This window comes from Sus scrofa, chromosome 1 (genome assembly GCF_000003025.6).
Source record: "Sus scrofa isolate TJ Tabasco breed Duroc chromosome 1, Sscrofa11.1, whole genome shotgun sequence".
NCBI classification, from domain to species: Eukaryota; Metazoa; Chordata; class Mammalia; order Artiodactyla; family Suidae; genus Sus; species Sus scrofa.
Window position 1 is genome coordinate 223628918 of NC_010443.5, and position 20857 is coordinate 223649774.

The window sequence follows — 20857 nt, forward strand, 5'->3', positions numbered from 1 at the left end:
ATAATGTTCTTTTTGCTGAGAATGCACTTACCACTCTTACCAGTTTCAATGTGCATGAAATTTGGGTAGGCTAATCTCAGTTAGGTTTTTCCTTCATTTAAAATTATTAAGCATTTGTGGATGCCAGCTTATATCCCGTTAAACTAAGTATTATCTCTTCATTTAGACTATAGATTTCTGGGCAGAAACAAGCCACAAGAACAACCTTTAGACATTGGAAAAGCCTGCAGTACAATAGCCTTTTTATAAATACATAGAAGCAGATGCAATAATGTTATGGTGTTTGGAATATGCATTAATGTATGAAATTCCTCGTATAAGTTCTTGAAAGAAAAGATCTCCAAAATGCAAAAAAGTCTTTGAAGTCCTTGGAAAGTTGCTTGTATTAAGTATTCCCTAAATATACAGGAATTAAGTATATAAGATTATGTATCTGAACGATATAACTGAGGGGAGGAGAGAGTAAATGACTTGAGATATCACAGTTCACTCAACTGGGCTACTGACTCTTGGCATCTCTTCTATAGATAAAACAGAAATCCAAAAGTATACTTACTGGGGAGAGATTGTATACTCAAGTAGAAGTATAGCTGACTTTGCTCAGTGTCTTGGTTTTTCTCTCAATTCTCTCTTCCTTAGTGTTGCTTTCCACAATATAACCTGAAATATATCACCTGAAATGTTGGATACATTTTTCAAAAAACATAAATGAAAATATATGTTTTGATCTTTTAAAATTCACTTTGATCATATTTTTAGTGCTTTATTTAGTCTTTTAAAAATATAATCATTCTGAAATGTGCACTGAATGTTTATTTTACATTATAGGTAATACAAGAAACCCGATTAAAACAAATTTATACAGCAGAAGAAAAGTATGTGGTGAAAGCTTCTTTTTATTCAAACAAAGTTATTTCTAGTAACACATCCCTAAAAGTAGCCCAATTTCTCACAGTCACTGTGGATCTAGAGCAAAGACGACACTTAGAGGAACAGCTAAAGGTTGGTCATTTTAATTTAGTGTGATTATTAAACTAGTAGAAGTCCAATTGATATTTTTTCAACTAGACAGTTTTTTCAATATACTAACAATTTTGCATATTCCATAGGAAATTAATAGAAAATTGCAAGCAGTAGAATCAGGGATGATTACCTTACGTGAGACAAACAAACATCTGGAACACAAAGATAATGAACTTAGACAAAAGAAGAAGGAGCTTCTTGAAAGGAAAACCAAGAAAAGACAACTGGAACAAAAAATCAATTCCAAACTGGGAAGGTATCTTTTCAGCCTGTTCTGGGGTAAGGGCTGTCAGGGGCTGGTACAAAAGCACTGTGAGGATATTATTAGTTATACCCTGGAATGATGACACAATTCCCACAGGGAAGTTCTGTAATCACTTCTCTCTCAGATTTTAATTCTACCACCAAAACACAGGACAAGGTAGGTGAATCTTAAATGTTGTTTTCCTGTTCCCTCATTAGCTGTTCTCATCCCTGGAACCCCTTTCTATTATAAATTATTGAGGACCTTAAGGAAGTTTTGTTTATATGGATTGCATCCATTGATATTTACCACATTAGAAATTAATTCATTAAAAATAATTCATTATATGTTAACATAAAATATTTATGAAAAACAACTGTTTGTCCAAACAAAATACATTTAGCAGAAGAGTAGCATTTTTTTTTTTTTACCTTTTTGTAAATCTCTTTAGGTGAAATCAGTTTTTTCATATGTGCTTCTGCAGTCATTCGGTTCTAAGATGTTTGCGTTGAAAAAAAAATCTGACCTCACATAGATAAGCAGCTGGAAAAGGGAGGAGTGCTTTAATAGACTTTTCAGTGGTGTGTGTGTGTGTGTGTGTGTGTGTGTGTGTGGTGTGTGTGTGCATTTTTTTTTTTTTTTTTTTTTCCTTTTTAGGGCAGCACCTGTGGCATATGGAAGTTCCCAGGCTAGGAATCAAATCAGAGCTACAACTGCCAGCCTACACCACAGCCACAGCAACGCGGGATCCGAACCGTGTCTGTGATTTGCACCACAGCTCCTTAACCTGCTGAGTGAGGCCAGAAATTGAACCCACAACCTCATGGTTCCTAGTTGGATTTGTTTCTACTGTGCCACAACGAGAACTCCAAGTGTTACGTATACTCTTTAATGTTACATCACAGCTTGCCAAGTTAAAGTTTAATTGCAAATGGAATCTGAAATCATCAGTGAAGTTGTATACTCTTACATTACTTTAAGTGCTTCTTTTACCCATAAATGACTTTATTATATTATGCAGTGATCATTTGGAAAATATTGGCTCACCAAGTCATGTAGATCTTCAGATAACATTTTATCGTGTAATATTTTTAAGAATCACATTATCTCCAGTCTAATCAGAAGAGCCTTTAGAATTGGGAAGCTGTGAAGCACACAGTGGTGGATAAAAAGTTTCCAAAATTCTGATTTTTACTTGACAGCTTGAATCCTATCATTGGCAACAAGTTTTGGGGTTTTTTTTTTTTGGTCTTTTTCTAGGGCTGCATCTGTGGCATATGGAGGTTCCCAGGCTAGGGGTCTAATCGGAGCTGAAGTTGCCGGCCTACACCACAGCCACAGCAACGCCAGATCCAAGCCACGTCTGCAACCTATACCACAGCTCACGGCAACACCGGATCTGTAACCCACTGAGCAAGGCCAGGGATTGAACCTGCAACCTCATGGTTCCTAGTTTGATTCGTTAACCACTGAGCCACAATGGGAACTCTTGGCAACAAATATTATCAGTAATTATTTTTTAATCACTTAAGATAGGCTTACGCTTCATTCACTTTGGGTGGAAAAGGAAATTTGCTTAATACCAAAGTCAGAATAACCATAGTTTATCCATCATTCTTCAAAGAAAAAGTAGTATGCCATGAATAAAGTGTCTAGTTTAGCTCCTTAACAGAAGGGACTGTATTTGTAAACAGTGTTTATCAGTTATAGGCTACACGCTAATTATACTGCGTCATTGGCCTTTTTTAAAATTTTCACCAAAGCCCTATAGGAAAGGTACTATTATTATATCCAATTTATAGATGGAAAAACCGAAGCTCAGAAGAGTATCTTGTTCAGTTAGACAGCTCATTAGTGACAAAGAGGAAATTCAAATCATCTTTCTGACTCCAGATCCTATACCATTAGCACTAGCATTATGTAGCTAGATTATGCTGGGCACATAACGTATCTCAAAAAATACTTTTTTTCAATCCTGACTGGTTGTATAAAATGATTGTTTAATCTAAATGCTAGCAGTTAACACATCTGAGTAGCATTGCTAAACAGCCCATAAAATAGCAGGGAACCTAAGGCTTTGGCCTCCATTCTTGTGTTTTTTCTGATTACTGTATCATTATGCACTTCATACAGTTTAAAGCTGATGGAACAGGATACTTGCAACCTTGAAGAGGAGGAGAGAAAAGCTAATACAAAAATCAAAGAAATAAATGTTCAAAAAGCAAAACTTGTTACAGAATTAACAAACCTATTAAAGGTAAGGCATTTTCTTGATATGAGTCATATTTTTTTGAGTGCAAGTAGATAGTAAAATCTTAGCAAGAGATTTTTATCAATATCAATAATTTCAGTTTTCTGTTTGACGTTTCTTGGTATACATTAGTTAAATTGGTCAAAAGCACTCATTAAGCTAACTATTTTATTCTAGATGATACAAATATACAGGAAAACTTAAAAATTCTCTTAGAAGAAAATTATAAGAAGAATTGAGAGAGGTATCAGTCATATTAGAAAAATGTTATTTTTTCCATATTTTATAATTTTGTTTTTTAAAAGAAACTTATTTTTCTTAGTTTTAAAACAAATTAAACTCTTAGGGGTTTTTTATTCCTAGATTTGTACTTCTTTGCATATACAAAAAGTAGATTTAATTCTTCAAAATACTACAGTGATCTCTAAGAAGAACAAATTGGAGTCAGATTATATGGCTGCTTCATCACAACTACGTCTCACAGAGGTAAAATTTTTGGTTTTATTTTTTATTTGGGGATTTAGACCACTTTGAAAACATACATACTTATATCATCCCTTTCAATATGCAGTTTGTTATGTGCTCTTTAATTTATGAATTTAATGCATCCTGCTGACAAGGAAGCAATATTTGGAATACTTGTATGTATGCTGCATGTTATGTTATTTGGTGGGGGGAGGGGTAGTAATTATCAAAAAAAAAAAAAGAAATCAGAGTATCTGATTTAGTCCCTTGGAAACGAGTGTCTCATGCTGCTTTCTTAATCCATGTAAGTTATCGTCATTACTATTATCAAACAGCAACTAGTAGGTTTTTTTGCAATTTGTATCTTATAAAGTAAATTGCAGATGAGTTGTAATCAACACTAAGAGTGGCCTTAGTGTGTAATCTTGGTGATTTAGTCTTCTGTTAGTATCTTTGAAATGAGATATTGAAACTGGGAGGGGGCAGGGTGGTGGTATACTAGGTTAAGATAAATTCCAAAGAACTAGTAACAAAAGAGTAGTGACTGTGGCAGTTTTGAGTCTTGCACATTTCTTTCCCAAAAATAGAAGAGCAACTAGGATAACATAACAACCACAAACTAAGCTTTAAAGTGTCCCTACTGGTGTACTGCAGTATATTCTCATACTGACCACTCAGGGTTAGCATCAGGCTGTGTAAGTTAAGGGCTTAGCCCCCAATAAAACTGCCCTTACTTCAGATGCCAGCTCCAAGTTCAGGGATCTCCAGGCTACCTGCACTTCTGACCAACTGGCTACAAATTCAGAGGTTCTCCTGTGACTCCCTCAGATTCAGTAATTCACTAGAATGACTCACAGAATTCAAGAAGAGGCTGTACTTAACCATTGTAGTCTTACTGTAAAGGATACAAATCACTACTGGTCAAATGAAGAGGCGTATGGGGTGAGGGTACCTAACAGTTTCTGTACCCTTTTTTGGTGAAATCAGTGTGATCACCAACAAAGAAGCTCTAGGGAGCTTCACGGTAATGGTTTTTATAGGGGTTGCATTGCCTAGGCATGACTGACTGGATCACTGGCCATGTGGCTGAACTCAGTCTCTAGCTCTGGAGGTCTCCTCCTGGAAGTCAAGAGATTAGATGCGTAGTAGTAAGACTCAAAGCCCCAACCCTCTAATCACATAATTTGTCTTTCTGGCATTGCCAGCCCTCATTCTTAGTCATCTCCTTAGCTTAAGCCCAGGTGTGATCGATCCTAGGACCTCATAAACAACAAAGACATTCCTATCACTCAGAAAATCCTTAGCATTTTCAGAGTTCTCATCATGGCACATCAGAAACAAATCCAACTAGGAACCATGAGGTTGTAGATTTGATCCTTGGCCTCGCTCAGTTCGATCCCTGCCCCCCGCCCCTCCCACAGCTGGGGATCCAGTGTTGCTGTGATATAGGCCTCGGAAGCGGCTTGGATCTGGCATAGGCTGGCACCTGTGGCTCCGATTAGACCTCCCAGCCTGGGAACCTCCATGTGCTGTGGGTGCAGGCCTGAAGAAACAAAAGACAAAAAAAAGAAAATCCTTAGCATTTTAGAGTCTCAATCCAAAGAACCAGAGACAAATGTCAAATTTTTTATACAACATCTGCAAACTCCAGAATGTAAGTGGGTAAGATCAAAGTAGCAGCATCACGTTTGGCATGGTATCAGAAAGTTTGTGGTAAGAAGAAGAAGTGGTGTATATACACAATGGAATACTACTCAGCCATAAAAAAGAATGGCATAATGCCATTTGCAGCAACATGGATGGAACTAGAGAATCTTATACTGAGTGAAATGAGTCAGAAAGACAAAGGCAAATACCATATGATATCACTTATAACTGGCATCTAATATTCAGCACAAATGAACATCTCCACAGAAAAGAAAATCATGGACTTGGAGAATAGACTTGTGGCTGCCTAATGGGAGAGGGAGGGAGTGGGAGGGATCGGGAGCTTTGGCTTATCAGACACAACTTAGAATAGATTTACAAGGAGATCCTGCTGAGTAGCATTGAGAACTATGTTTAGATACTCATATTGCAACAGAACAAAGGGTGGGGGAAAAATGTATACATGTAAGGATAACTTGATCCCCTTGCTGTACAGTGGGAAAAAAAATAAATTATAAAAAATAAAATAAAATAAATGAAAAAAAAAAAAAGAAGAAGCAGAGGCAAGTCTCAATCCAAAAATCAAGTCAGCAGGTACTCATCTCTAAAAGAAAGAGGCCTCATTTGGTTTGGAAGGGTCAGGTGGTGAAAGCCATTTGAACTCTCAAACCAACTGATACTACTTTGCAGAACAAAGCTGATTCCTGAGGAGAAATACAACTACATGATAGACTAAGGAGACAGTAAAGCAAGTATGAGGTTAGAAGGTTATGAAGGTTTTGAAGGCAATAGCTAAAGGCACAGCATTATAAACAGAGGAGAAGGGAGGCAGTATATGTAAAATCGAATATATTTGCTGATTGTCCTATAGGTACTATCAGGAAATGAAAGGATGTTAATACAAATTAGGTTCTTTGGGAGTGGGAGATGTGAGAGAATTTCAATATTGTTTATAGTGGGAACTGACACCGTATCTCAAAAAAAGATATTAAGACCCTAAGGATGTTATATAATGTCTTTGCACAAAAATAATCTTTCAAATAAAAACAGAAGCTTCCCTAAATGCCAAAAAAATGTACAATAAAGAGGGAAGGAAATAGTATAAAACAGGTCACATCACTAAAGATGAGGTATTTAATGTATATATATGACGCAAAAATAAATATGCCATAAAACAATGGCAGAACTAAGGCCAAACATTAATCATGTCATTAAATGTGAAAGGGTATAATTCATTTTTTCAAAAATATTTTTTGGGAGTTCCTGCTGTGGCACAGTGGGTTAAGAATTTGATGATAGCAGTTTGGATTGCTGCAAAGGTGCAAGTTTGATCCCTGGCCCAGTGCAGTGGGTTAAAGGATCCAGTATTGCTGCCACTGTGGCTCGGGTCACAGCTGTGACTCAGATTCAGTCTCTGACCCAGGAACTTCCATATGCCAGGAGTGGCCATAAAAAGAAAAAAATTTCTTTTTTCAAATTCTAGTACTATGCATAATATGAGATTAACATCTAAAAGAAAGATTTAGAAAGGTTTAAAATAAAAGGACAATGAGCACAAGAGATCATTTTGGGTCTAAAGACTCAAAAATATAAACCTATGATTCATAATGCACCTGAAATAATAATAATGGTCATTTTTGGAAGATATTAGGGAATAAGATCATGATTTTGAAAAATGGCAAAGAGAATCTAGCATTACACTGACTTCTTTAATGTAAATTGTTATTTAGGATAAACAAATAAATGAAACAGGGATCAGTGGATTACATTAGCTGCTAACATCACAAAAAAGATAGCTAGATATCTATGTGTATCCTGATGGAATACCACCTGTGAATAATCTTACAAAAAAAAATCAAATTTCAGTCTGATTAAGCCTCTAGACAAGGTTTCTGAACCTCTGCACTATCAGCATTTTGCACTATGTAATTCTTTTTGTGAGGGGCTCTCTTTACCAGTGTCTCTGGCCTGTATTTGCTAGAAGCTAGTAGTACACCCTTCCCCCAGTTGTGACAACCAAAAGTATTTCTAGACACTGCCTTGAGGAGCAAAATTGGCCCATTTTAGAACCACTGTTCTAAAACTAGTTTACGAAAAATACAAGAAAGCAAAAAATATGCTAAATGACTCCATAGGAATACAGTCAGCAAAATCTAGAATATGAGAGACTATATAGGACAAATCATTTACTTTAGCACTGTTAAATAGAAATATAATGTGAGCTAAATAGGTAAAATGATCTATAATAATAGTATTTCGACTCAATATATTAAGTTATTTCAACCTGTAATCAGTATTAGGAAGCTATATCTTTTTTGATTCTAAGTCCTTAAAATACACACTTATATAGTTACATTTGAATTCAGATGATAAATTTTCATCAGAAATATTTGATCAGTATTTGATTTTATAAAACTTAGAATTAAAAAAGTAAATTTATATACTCAAATTATTCTAAATATTTTCCAGTGGCTGAAGTACTTTTTTTTCCATTTTTTAAAGTTTTATTGAAGTATACTTGTTTTAAAAGGTTGTGATAGTTTCTGCTGTACAACAAAGTGGTTCAGTTATACATGTACACATATCCGTTCTTTTTCAGATTCTTTTCACATATAGATTATCACAGAATATTGGGTAGAGTTTCCTGTGCTATATAGCAAGTCCCTGTTGGCCAGTCATTCCATATGATTTTTAATTTTAAATTAAAAATTTTGTTTTTCAGTAACTCTAGCCACATTTTAAGTGCTTAGTACTCACATATGACTTGTGCCTACTTGATTGGGCAGTGCAGTATCTGAGACAAAAAGAAGAAAGAAAGCATCCAAGCTAAAAGAGACTTAAAAACATACTAACCAAATGCAATGCATGGGCATGACTGATCTGAATAAAGTATCTGTTAAAAGTATCTGTTAAAGAAGAATTCTAAGAAATAGTAATTTGAGTATTAACTCAATATTTGATAATATTACAGTTGGTAGTATTTTTAATTTGATAATGTGGTTATGGATATTTATCTTTTAGAAATACATTGCTGTAATATTTACAAAGGAGATAATAAAATATCTGGAATTACTTCCACATAATTCAGGGTGGGGGCCATCTGGGGATGGAGTATAGCTGAAACTCTAATGGTCATAAGTTGAGAATTGTTGAAGCTGGATGAAAGGTACATGAATGTTTATTGTACACTCTTCTCTCTACTTTCATATGTTTGACATTTTCCATAGAGTAAAAAGCTTTCATTTTTGGCCATGATGAAATAACAGGGTCCCAATTTACCCTCTCACTTTAAACCACTAAAATATGGTACAAAATATATAAAACAATGATTTTCAGACATGGCTAACAGGCAGCACAGGACAGTGATCCCTAACAGAAGGGAAAAAAAAACCAGGTGAGCCTTACAATTGCCTTAACTTATTGCCTGGAGAGTTTCCACGCTACAGTGTAGTAAAGAGGAATTTAATAGTAAGGAGAACATAACAGTACAGATCCTACAGACATTAAAAGGGTGTTAGGAGACTTTTCTGACCACAGCATTATGAGATTAGAAGCCAATACAAGAAAAAACTGTAAAAAAAATAAAATAACATGTAGAGGCTAAACATTATGCTGCTAAACAACCAGTGGATCACTGATGAAATCAAAAAGGAAATCAGGAAATACCTAGAGACAAATGACAATGAAAATATAATGATCCAAACCTTGATATGCAGCAAAAGCAGTTCTAAGAGGAAAGTTTATAGCAGTACAATCTTACCTCAGTAAACAAGAAAAATCTCAACCTGACTTTACACCTAAAGCAGCTAGAAAGAGAAAAACAAAATCCAAGTGAGTAGAAAGAAATCAATATCAGAGCAGAAATAAATGAAATAGAGACAAAGAAAACAATAGGAACCACTGAAAGTAGTTCTTTGAAAGGATTAACAAAATTGATAAACTTCTAGCCAGACTAATCAAGAAAAAAAGGGAGAGGGCTCAAATCAATGAAGTTAGAGATGAAAAAGAAGTTACACCTGACACCATTGAAATACAAAGGATCATAAGAGAGTACTACAAGCATTTATATGCCCTGATGTGATGAAATCAGGAACAAGACAAAGATGTTCACTCTGACCACTTTTATTTAAACATAGTTTTGGAAGTCCTGGCCACAACAGAGAAGACACAGGAGGAATCCAAATTGGAAAAGGATGAGTAGAACTGTACTGTTTGCAAATGACATGGTACTGTACACAGGAAATCTTAAATTTACTACCAGAAAACTAGAGCTCCTCAATGAATCTGGTAAAGTTGCAAGATACAAAATTAATGCACAGCAATCTGTTGCATTTCTATACACTAACAGTGAAAGATCAGACAGAGAAAGTAAGGAAACAATTCCATTTACCATTGCATTAAAAAGAATAAATTACCCAAGAATAAACCAACCCAAAGAGGCAAAAGACCTGTACTCCAAAAACTATAAGACATTGTTGAAAGAAATAGAAGATGACAGAGATGGAGAAATAAACCATGTTCTTAGGTTAGAAGAATCAGTTTTGTCAAAATGACTGTACTATCCAAAGCAATCTACAAATTCAGTGCAGTCCCTATCAAATTTCCAATGGCATTCCTTACAGAACTAGAATAAAATTTTTAAAAATTTGTATGGAAACAAAAAAGATTGCAAATAGCCAAAGCAATCCTGAGAAGAATCAGGCTCCCTAACTTCAGGCTATGGTACAAAGCTACAGTCAAAACAATATGATCCTGGTATAAAAACAAATATAGATCTGTGGAATAGTATAGAAAGCCCAGAAATAAACCCACACACCTTCGGTCAACTAATCTATGACAAAGAAGGCAAGAATATACAATAGAAGAAAGATAGTCCCTTCAATAAGTGATACTGGGAAAACTGGACAGCTGTATGTAAAAGGATGAAATTAGAACATTTTTAAACACCATACACAAAAATAAACTCAAAATGGATTAAAGACCTAAATTTAAAACCAGTTGCTATAAAACTGTTGGGAAAATATAGGCAGAACATTCTTTGATATAAATCACAGCAGTCTTTTTGGATCCATCTCCTAGAGTAAAGAAAATAAAAATGAAAATAAACAAATGGGACCTAATTAAACTTAAAAGCTTATGCACAGCAAAGGAAACCATAAACAAAGCAAAAAAGACAACCCAAAGAACGAGAGAAAATATTTGCAAATGAAGTGACCGACAAGGGATTAATCTCCAAAATGTATAGACAGTTCATGCAGCTCAACATCAAAAACCAAAAAAATCCCATCAAAAAAATGCCCAGATCTAAGTAGACATTTCTCTAAAATAGGCATACAGATAGCCAAAAAGTGCATGACAACATTCTCAACTTAGTAGAGAAATCCAAAGCAAAACTGCAGTGAGGTATCATCTCACATCAGTCAGAATAGCCATCATCAAAAAGTCTACAAACAATAAATGCTAGAGAGGATGTGGAGAAGAGAGGACCCTCCGACACAGTTGGTGGAGACATAAATTAGTACAAGCATTAGGGAGAATAGTATGGAGATTCCTTAAAACTAAATATAGAACTACTATGTTACCCAGCAGTCCCACTCTTGGGCACCTATCTCGAGAAAACCGTAATTCAAAGGATACATGCACCCCAGTGTTCATCACAGCACTATTTACAATAGCCAGCCCTGAATGAAGTTATACCTCTCAGCCATAAAAAAGAACAAAATAATGCCATTTGCAGCAACATGGATGGAACTAGAGATTCTCATACTAAGTGAAGTCAGAAAGAAGAAGACAAATACCATATGATTATTATCACTTATATGTGGAATAAAAATGTGGCGCAGATGAACCTGCAGAACAGAAACAGACTCACAGACACAGAGAGACTTGTGGTTACCAAGCAAGGGAGGGGGAGTGGAACGGCCTGGGAGTTTGGGGTTAATAGATGCAAACTATTACATTTAGAATGGATAGGCAGTGTGTTCCTGCTGTATAGCATAGGGAACTATATATTCGGTCTCCTGGGATAGACCATGATGGAAGACAATATGAGAAAAAGAGTGTATATATATGTATGACTGGGTCACTTTGCTGTACAGCAGAAATTGACAGAACAATGTAAATCAACTGTAATAAATTTTTTGTTTGTTTTTGGGGTTTTTTTGTTGGTTTTTTGTTTGTTTGTTTGTTTGTTTTTGGCTTTTTGCCATTTCTTGGGCCGCTCCCGCGGCATATGGAGGTTCCCAAGCTAGGGGTCTAATCGGAGCTGCAGCTGCCAGCCTACACCACAGCCACAGCAATGCCGGATCCGAGCCGCGTCTGCAATCTGCACCCCAGCTCACGGCAATGCCAGATCCTTAACCCACTGAGCAAGGCCAGGGATTGAACCCACAACCTCATGGTTCCTAGTCGGATTCATTAACCACTGAGCCATGATGGGAACTCCTATAATAAATTTTTTTTTAAAGAAATGGGAGTGAAGTTTGATTCTTGTATTGGTATGAAAGGAAATTGTGAAAGAAATGTTTTAATCTCCAACTTATGTTTAAAAGTTTATGCTACCTAGACCTTAATTCCTTTTATACCAAAAGTGGCTTTCATTTTGTTTCACTCTTATTTTAATAAATTGTTAAGTAGAATACTTAACTGTGTTAATGTGCAACATAGCTTTTGGTAAGAAATTCTGTGAACAATAAGATTTCTTCCACTAGAGGGCCCTCTTAGAGAAGCTTTTTCTTGTTCAATGTCAAGGTGGTATTTCTGTATACCTTTCATAACAATTGGACTTTATCAAAATGTAGTTCAGAGAAAAGATAATACTTATTAATTTCAGGGTATGTCCCTACACAGTAATCTTTTCTGAGATGTTGGTGAGGAATATTTTGTAAATTTGTAATTTTTTTACACATGTGCCTTAGATGAAATGTTTCTATGGTTTTTTAACTGTTAAAGGCTAGACTCTATGCAGAAATTTAAATAAAGCCATTTTTACTAGCCTGAATTTATAGCGTTATCTTATTTACTTGTATTCCTTAAAAAAAAAAAATACCCCCCCCATACACACAACTCAGTAAGAACTACAGGGTGGTGGGGGAGAACAGGTGCTATGTGAAGTATCACAAACATGTATGTATAAAAAGAAGGTTTTCTCCAATAAAGATTTTGTTAGACACATACCACTTAACAGAAGGAAACTATTTGATGAGCTTTTGTTCTCCTAAGCCCAGAGCCCCAAATATTCAATTCAGGAATATTTATTTCCTATAATGTTGTAATACTCCATTTGAGCAAGGTCCAGACGAATAGGAAGCAGGAATAGGAGACATTGGGAGTGTTTAGTTTCTGTCTAGCTGTCTCTTGTTTTACATTTGTCTGAGTATTACAGGCTCTAGACAAGAGTTGGGGTAACTGGGAGTCTTTACCGTTTTATTTCTTTTGGGTATAGGGGCTAAGGAATCCATTCAAGGAAACTCTATGCTAAGTGATTAGTATAAAGGCTTGCTTGCATTTTCAGATAAATCCAGTATACCTCCTTTGACTTTTTATAACTTTTGTCTTAGTTACTTTTCTTTTTTTTTTTTTTTTTTTTGGTCTTTTTGCCTTTTCTAGGGCCGCTCCTGCAGCATATGGAGGTTCCCAGGCTAGCGGTCTAATCGGAGCTGTAGCCGCCGGCCTACGCCAGGGCCACAGCAACGCAGGATTTGAGCCATGTCTGCAACCTATACCACAGCTCACAGCAACGCCGGATCATTAATCCACTTAGCAAGGCCAGGGATCGAACCTGCAACCTCATGGTTCCTAGTCAGATTCGCCAACCACTGCGCCACGATAGGAACTCCTTAGTTTATTTTCTTTGCGGTCAAACTTGTGTGCCTAAAAATTACCTGAAGATCTTGTTAATAATACAAATGTCCAGGCCTTGGCCTCAGAGATCTTAACTGAATTTATCAGGGATGTGGCTTAGGCATCAGTACTCTTTTACCAGTCTTCCTCCTACCTGCCACCTCTGCCCTCCTACTTTTTGTGCAGACCAAAGTTTGAGGTTTAATGGAACAAGCAAACTAGACCTGTTTTCTTTTTCTCAGGAACCTAATCACCTGCGGTTTCCATAACTTTGAGAAGTTTCTTAATGTCTTTGAGCCACATGTAAAAAGGGAGATAATACATTTCTTTAAGAAGATAATGAGGATTAGATTAATTAACATATAGGATGGTGGTTATAACTATGGTTGCCCACAGAAGGCCTTCTGTGATGCCGTCCTTGTTCATATAAACTTGCCGTCTGGCTCTTGCCCACCTTGCCACTCTAATCTTTTACATCCTTACCTCTGTTCCATCCACACTGGATTTCTTGTTGCCTAGATAAGCAGGCTCTTGAGGCTTCAACGCCTTTACATTTGTAATCATCTATCCTGGGAACGTCTTCTGCTGCTTTTTAGCAATTTCTTATTTGTTCTTTAAGGTCATTCATTTATCATTGCCTTTCTAGCCGCTCTTAGCTTCCTGGATCCCCTGCCCCCACCACATACATACTTTCTTTGCTTTACTTTGTCCATTTCTCTCCCACTGAGAGGCAGGGTGCTATAAGAAAAGAGCATGGATTTGCATCCTGACAGCCTCCAATTAAATGTGAGAGCTTGGACAAGTTGCTTTAAATCCTCTTTTTTATTGTGCAAAATGGAGATAATACTGTACATGTTGTGAGAAGTAAGGGAATAATGTGTGTGAGTCACCTAGCACATAAACTTTCTGTAAATAGTAGCTGTTTCTTTCATGATAATGATTTTTTTGTATCTTTCTTATCACCTTTTTATGTTAAATGCATAATAAAATATTGGCATTTAATAGGTTATCAGTAATTATTTGGTGGAGGGGGTCCATGAATAAATGATAACTGCTTGGAAGACTATCAAACACTAAAGGTTTTACTTACATTTGAATGCTGAGTTTTCTAAGCCTCATACTGTATATATGAAATTTTATTAGAGTATAATTATATATAACTAAGTTAAACTGTTTCAGAAAAAGGCAATTAAATTTAAATTTCAGAGTTCTTATGGATGAGAGAAATACTATGTTTTTAATGTCCTAATATAACTTATAGTTTAAGTTCAAATTTAACCTTTACAGTAAAATCAGTCTCAATTTGAGATACAGTTTTCAGATGATTTGCTTATCGGAATAAAATTCAATAATATATTTGATATAATGTGCTGTAATAAAGTACCCCTCTGATTTAACAGTAACATACAAATTTTCAAAATGTTTTTCTTGTAATAGCAACATTTCATTGAGTTGGATGAAAATAGACAGAGATTATTGCAGAAATGCAAGGAACTTATGAAGAGAGCCAGGCAAGTATGTAACCTGGGTGCAGAACAGACCGTTCCTCAAGAGTATCAGACAGTAAGTATAAAAAGTATATAATGCTACAATTTAACATATTTAGCATAATATTTTTAAGCTTAAAGTGTATTAAGCATTGTACTGGGCCACAGAAAACATGACATGCCATAAAAAATATGGGACAAACTCCCCCCCACCCCATTTTTAAACTATGTATATAAAGTAATTTTGCTCAACAGATTGTCATTATATTCACACTGGACACCAGTCAATCTTATTGCTTAGTACTAAAGTTACTAAAACATGGTTATCATCTTGCAAAATTATTAGTACCGTAACATTCATTCTTCCAATAAAAAGCTTTTTTCCCCAAAAAGCTATCCTTGACACACTACTATTTTTAAAAGGAACGAAATAAGAAGATAGTTGAATCTTCATTAAAAATGTGTTGATTACCTTCTGTATATCAGCCATTGAATAAGACAGATATACTTCCTTCTCTCCTGAAATTTATATTCTAGTCTGGAGAGTTGGGAAGACAAATCAAAAAGCAAATAGGTAATATCCAATAGCAAAAGGTGCTAAGAAGGAAAATGTAACAAGGTAAGAGGCTAGAGTGTTAGGGAAGGCTCTTTCAAGAAGATAACTATTTTATTATTTTTTTTTTTTTTTTTTGTCTTTTTGCCATTTCTAGGGCCGCTTCTGCGGCATATGGAGGTTCCCAGGCTAGGGGTCGAATCGGAGCTGTAGCCACCGGCCTACGCCAGAGCCACAGCAACATGGGATCCAAGCCACATCTGCAACCTACACCACAGCTCACGGCAACGCCGGATCCTTAACCCACTGAGCAAGGCCAGGGATCGAACTCGGAACCTCATGGTTCCTAGTCGGATTTGTTAACCCCTGAGCCACGACGGGAACTCCAAGAGAAGATAGCTATTTTAGATGAGACCTGAATAAAGAGAAGAAATAAGTCAAGTGAAGATTTGAGGGGAAAGCATTCCAGGCAGAGAAAACAGCACATACAAAGCCCCTGAGACAGAAGGGTTTTTTGGCCAGTTTCAGGATAGAAAGAATCTCAGTGGGGCTAAAGGTTATAATCCAAGCAGAAGGGAGGGCAGAAGTCTGATCCTGTAGGGTCCTACAGACCATAGAAGGACTTTAGGTTTTATTTTGAGACGGAATCCACTGGAGAACATTAAACAGAGACGTGATAGAAGTAGCATGACTTCAGTTTGTGAAAGAGCACTCTAATTGTTCCATGGAGAATAAAGTAGGGCTGCAACAATGGAAGCTAGAAGACCACATATAAGATTATTATTTGGGCCAGGCAAGAGTTTGTCATGGCGGGGATTAGGGTGGAAACACTAGAGACAGAGCAGTTTACAGATTTGAGGTATCTTTTAATGACGGAACCAGCAGGACTTGCTGATGGATAGGAGTTGAAGGGTGAGAGAGAGAGAACCCCTAGATTTTGGCATTTACTAAGATGGAAGAGATTGAAGGACAGATAGGTTTGCTTAAAGTGGTAGGGAAGGTGGCTAAGTTGAAGATTTCGCTTTGACTGTCTTAAATTGAGGAGTCAAGTAAATATTTGGCATATAAGTTCAAAGCTCAGTAGCCCAGTCAGATTCAGCAGTATATTTACTTATCAGTCATCTGAAGTCCTATGGAAGTTGAACTCCTTTCTAAAAGGATAGGGGGGGAAGAAAATATAAGATATTAGATGTAGTGTTTAGGATCTTTTTGTTGTTGTTTTTGTCTTTTTTGTCTTTTCTAGGGCCGCACCCGCAGCACATGGAGATTCCCAGGCTAGGGGTCTAATTGGAGCTGTTGCTGCCAGCCTACGCCACAGCAACGTGGGATCCGAGCCACATCTGCGACCTACACCAGAGCTCACAGCAACACCAGATCCTTAACCCACTGAGCGAGGCCAGGGATTGAACCCGCAACCTCATGGTTCCTAGACAGATTCGTTAACCAGTGAGCTGCAATGGGAACTCCTTTAGGATCTTTTTTTAAAGTTTCAGGAGTCATTTTATTACTTAAACTTTTGCACATTTTCCTTTTTTTGCTTGCCTCCCCTCACAGGAAAGTATCTGTTCTAATGTGTCTCTGTGACATGGTCTCAAAAGATGCATAGTATTGTGGTGAAATTCTACTGTCAAGAGTATTTGCATTCTTAGGATGCTTTTATAGTTCTTCATAAGTACAGTATAAAGTTCTAACTTCTTGCTCTCTTTCAATGCCCCACATATTCTGGACCCATTCTACCAATTCAGCAAGTACCCACCATTCCAAATGGACACAACTCCTCACCCCCCATGGTATGCAGTGCTCATTCTTTTTTCCAAGCTCCTGTCTCCCCTCTGCCTTGCTTTCCCCTGCCATTTGCCTTGAGACCCAGAGATGAATTCTAGGCCTCTGAACTCTCTTACTCTCTTGTAGCTCCTGTAGCATGAACTGGTTCTTCCTTTCTCTAAATTCCATAATCTGTATGATATGTGCTGCCTATTTTAATACTCAACATCCATACATTGCCTTAAGGTATTATCCAGTGTTACTACGTGTATGTGTTTTGTTTTCTTTTGAAGTATAAGCTTTTTGAAAGCAAAAAGCTGTATTTATAATTCATTTGAGTCCTTGTGTGCTAGCATGCTGTTGAACACAGTAGATGCTCCCTCAGAATATTTTTCTTTTAACTATTTAAATTGAACTGTTTTCACTATATTATCTATAATGGGGACAATTTTTTTCTTCTTTAGGCGTTCCAAGATCTTCCAAATACATTGGATGAAATTGATGCTTTATTAACTGAAGAAAGATCAAGAGCTTCTTGCTTCACAGGACTGAATCCTACAGTATGCTTCTTTCCCTACTTCCTATTGCAGTCACCACCACCACCACCCTCCCCTAAACACCTGTGCCTGCATGCGCGCGCGCGCGCGCACACACACACACACACACACACACACACACACAGTTCCCTCCAGTACTTCCCTCCCACTCTGTACTAGAGCTCTTGGTAATAATAAGCTAGACAGCAGGAACAATGTGCTTTTAAATGCCAGATTCTGAATCTATTAGAATTTTAAATAGATTCTTCCTAAGGAACACAGTGTTCTGTGCTTTTTCTTTATAAAAAGAATACTTGGGCTAACCTGAAATACTGCAGTGTCTATTCTTTTTAAAGGATTAAAAATGGCATTTTTAGTATAAGAACATGAATTAACTACATACAAACAATTCAACACAGTTGGCATTTTCACGTAATGTTTTAATTGATGCAAAATTTCATATGATTTTATTCTCTTGTAGATTTATTTTAAAGAATTATTTTTTTCCTGCCAGGTTGTTCAGGAGTACACAAAAAGAGAAGAAGAAATAGAGCAATTAACTGAGGAATTAAAGATAAAGAAAGTTGAACTGGATAAATATAGGGAAAACATTTCACAGGTAATTATTCAGCCTTTATCTTTTCTTTTTGTCATGTGCTTACCATTCCATCATATGGGAATGTAGAATGATGCAAAATAAAATAATAAACTTTTAAGAAAAAAAAATGCAATGTATATTCTTGTGACCAGATTGATAATGATATTAAATTTGTCCTATGTAAAGATTATATCGATGTAATAACATTTCTTTTAAATTGTGTTTTTATACTGCCTTTACATGTAGGTAAAAGAAAGGTGGCTTAATCCTTTAAAAGAGCTGGTAGAAAAAATTAATGAAAAATTCAGCCATTTTTTTAGTTCCATGCAGTGTGCTGGTGAAGTGGATCTCCATACAGAAAACGAGGTAAAATTGCATTTAAAGTGTTTCTTGGCAAGTAATTCTAACTATATGCTAAAAGTACATGTAAATTTTTAATTTACTCTAGAGTTTTATCTGGGAAAATTTTACTTACCAAAAAATTGTTCAAAGGAAGGAAAAGACCATATATGGGATTACATTGGGCTCACTCCCCTCCCCCCCTTTTTGGTGACATTTGGGATTAGTGACTAAAATCTTACTAACTTTTTGTATCCAGTCTAAGTAATGGTTATTCAGCTGTAATGAACAAATGCATTGTTTTTTTAATCTATCCCTCCTCACATCTGAAGAGTCATAAACAAATTGGCAAACATAACTGAAATAAGTATAATATCGGTGGCATTTTTTTTTTCTTTTGATCAAGAATTTTAACAGTTCACAAGAATAAAAGCTAACATAAGTTTGGCACTAATTTCTTAAGCTATATATATGTTCATGCATTGTAATTTTGGGTAAAATAAGATTTCCATTAAGAAATAAATGTATAAAGATATGAACTAAGATGTATTTCAGAATAATAGGGAAAGAGAGAGATGGGTGGAATTATACATGAAACAAGATTGATTACTTATTAATCATAGTTGAGACTAGTTGATGGTCGATAATTGAGCTTCTCTTAGGGTTCTAATTTTGTATGTGTTGAAATTTTCCCCTAATAAAGCATTTTTTAAGAGAGAAATGAAGGTAATAAAAAAAATCCCTTTCCTTCATAGCTCAACTATTTTATGGCATATGTATTACATACATAAATAGAAAGTGAGTAGTGCCTTTATTTCCCCTTAAGAACTTTGCCCATGACTCCTTCATCTGCTTAATGTAAGATAGAAGGTTAGCAAATGTCATTTCGCTTTTAAGGTTTAATATTATATTAGACCTGTCATGAGAATTGTCATCTATATAGTCTTTGGGCTTGTTAAAAGTAAGGGATATATTAAAGTAACAAATACAATTTATAATATACTTTTTATGTGTTCTGTGTGCAAGACACTGTTCTAGGCACTTCCAAGTTTTATCTTAATGAATTCTCAGAACCATTCTATAAACTTGTACTTTTTAATCAACCCACTTTTGTAAAGTGAAACAATAAAATATTAGAACCACTTGCTGGCTTCAAGCTCTAGGGGTCTCCAAGGATCTATTTAGGTAAAACTAATATCATTAAGTTCTTGCCTTTCTTTTGGTTTGTTTTTTGGTTTTTTAGGACCATACCCACAGCATATGGAGGTTCACAGGCTAGGGGTTGAATCGGAGCTATAGCGGCTGGCCTACACCACAGCAATGCCAGATCCGAGCCACATCTGCAACCTACACCACAGCTCATGGGCAACGCTGGATCCTTAACCCACTGAGCGAGGCCAGGGATCAAACCTGCAACCTCATGGTTCCTAGTCGGATTTGTTTCTGCTGCGCCACTATGGGAACTCCCAAGTTCTTGATTTTTAAAATTGATTTATTCGTTCTGTCTTCAATAACAGAAGTTATCAGAGAAAATTCACCTTTCATAAACTTTTTTAATGTTTTTTAGGAAGACTATGATAAATATGGAATTCGAATTAGAGTCAAATTTCGCACAAATACTCAACTGCAAGAGTTAACTCCTCATCATCAAAGTGGAGGTGAAAGAAGTGTTTCTACCATGTTATATTTGATGGCACTTCAGGAGCTTAATAGATGTCCATTCAGAGTAGTTGATGAAATCAATCAGGTATAGCTTATTCTTTGACTTGGGTTTCACTATATCTCGTAATAGATTTAAATCTAATCATTGTTATTGTCATTATTTAGGGAATGGACCCTATCAATGAACGGAGAGTGTTTGAATTGGTTGTAAATACTGCTTGTAAAGAAAACACATCTCAGTACTTCTTTATTACACCAAAGGTAGGTAATAAGTAACCTAAAAATTCACGCAAGCAGAGGTCCTCTGAGGCTAAATCATACAGCAGATTTGGCCCAATAGGTAAATATAAGCAGGAACACTCCCAGAAAAGGGACCAAAAGGATTACACTAATATTTATTTTATTAAAGGGGACAAGTTCCAGTGACATACTTAATCAGAAACCTT

General features: G+C 36.1%; 1 protein-coding gene across 3 annotated transcripts in view; it reads left to right on the forward strand.

The window, feature by feature from the left end:
* Positions 1 to 20857, forward strand: part of SMC5 (structural maintenance of chromosomes 5) — a 93100-nt gene that overhangs the window by 68647 nt on the left and 3596 nt on the right. For 2 of the 3 annotated variants that reach the window (XM_021064741.1, XM_021064752.1), the window contains 11 exons: positions 829 to 1002; positions 1110 to 1279; positions 3401 to 3524; positions 3882 to 4004; positions 14910 to 15035; positions 17258 to 17302; positions 17741 to 17836; positions 18327 to 18431; positions 18657 to 18776; positions 20317 to 20496; positions 20577 to 20672. In XM_021064741.1, the coding sequence (XP_020920400.1) occupies positions 829 to 1002; positions 1110 to 1279; positions 3401 to 3524; positions 3882 to 4004; positions 14910 to 15035; positions 17258 to 17302; positions 17741 to 17836; positions 18327 to 18431; positions 18657 to 18776; positions 20317 to 20496; positions 20577 to 20672 (1359 nt within the window). The remainder of the gene's footprint in view (positions 1 to 828; positions 1003 to 1109; positions 1280 to 3400; positions 3525 to 3881; positions 4005 to 14909; positions 15036 to 17257; positions 17303 to 17740; positions 17837 to 18326; positions 18432 to 18656; positions 18777 to 20316; positions 20497 to 20576; positions 20673 to 20857) is intronic. The other variant, XM_021064744.1, reaches the window with a different exon arrangement.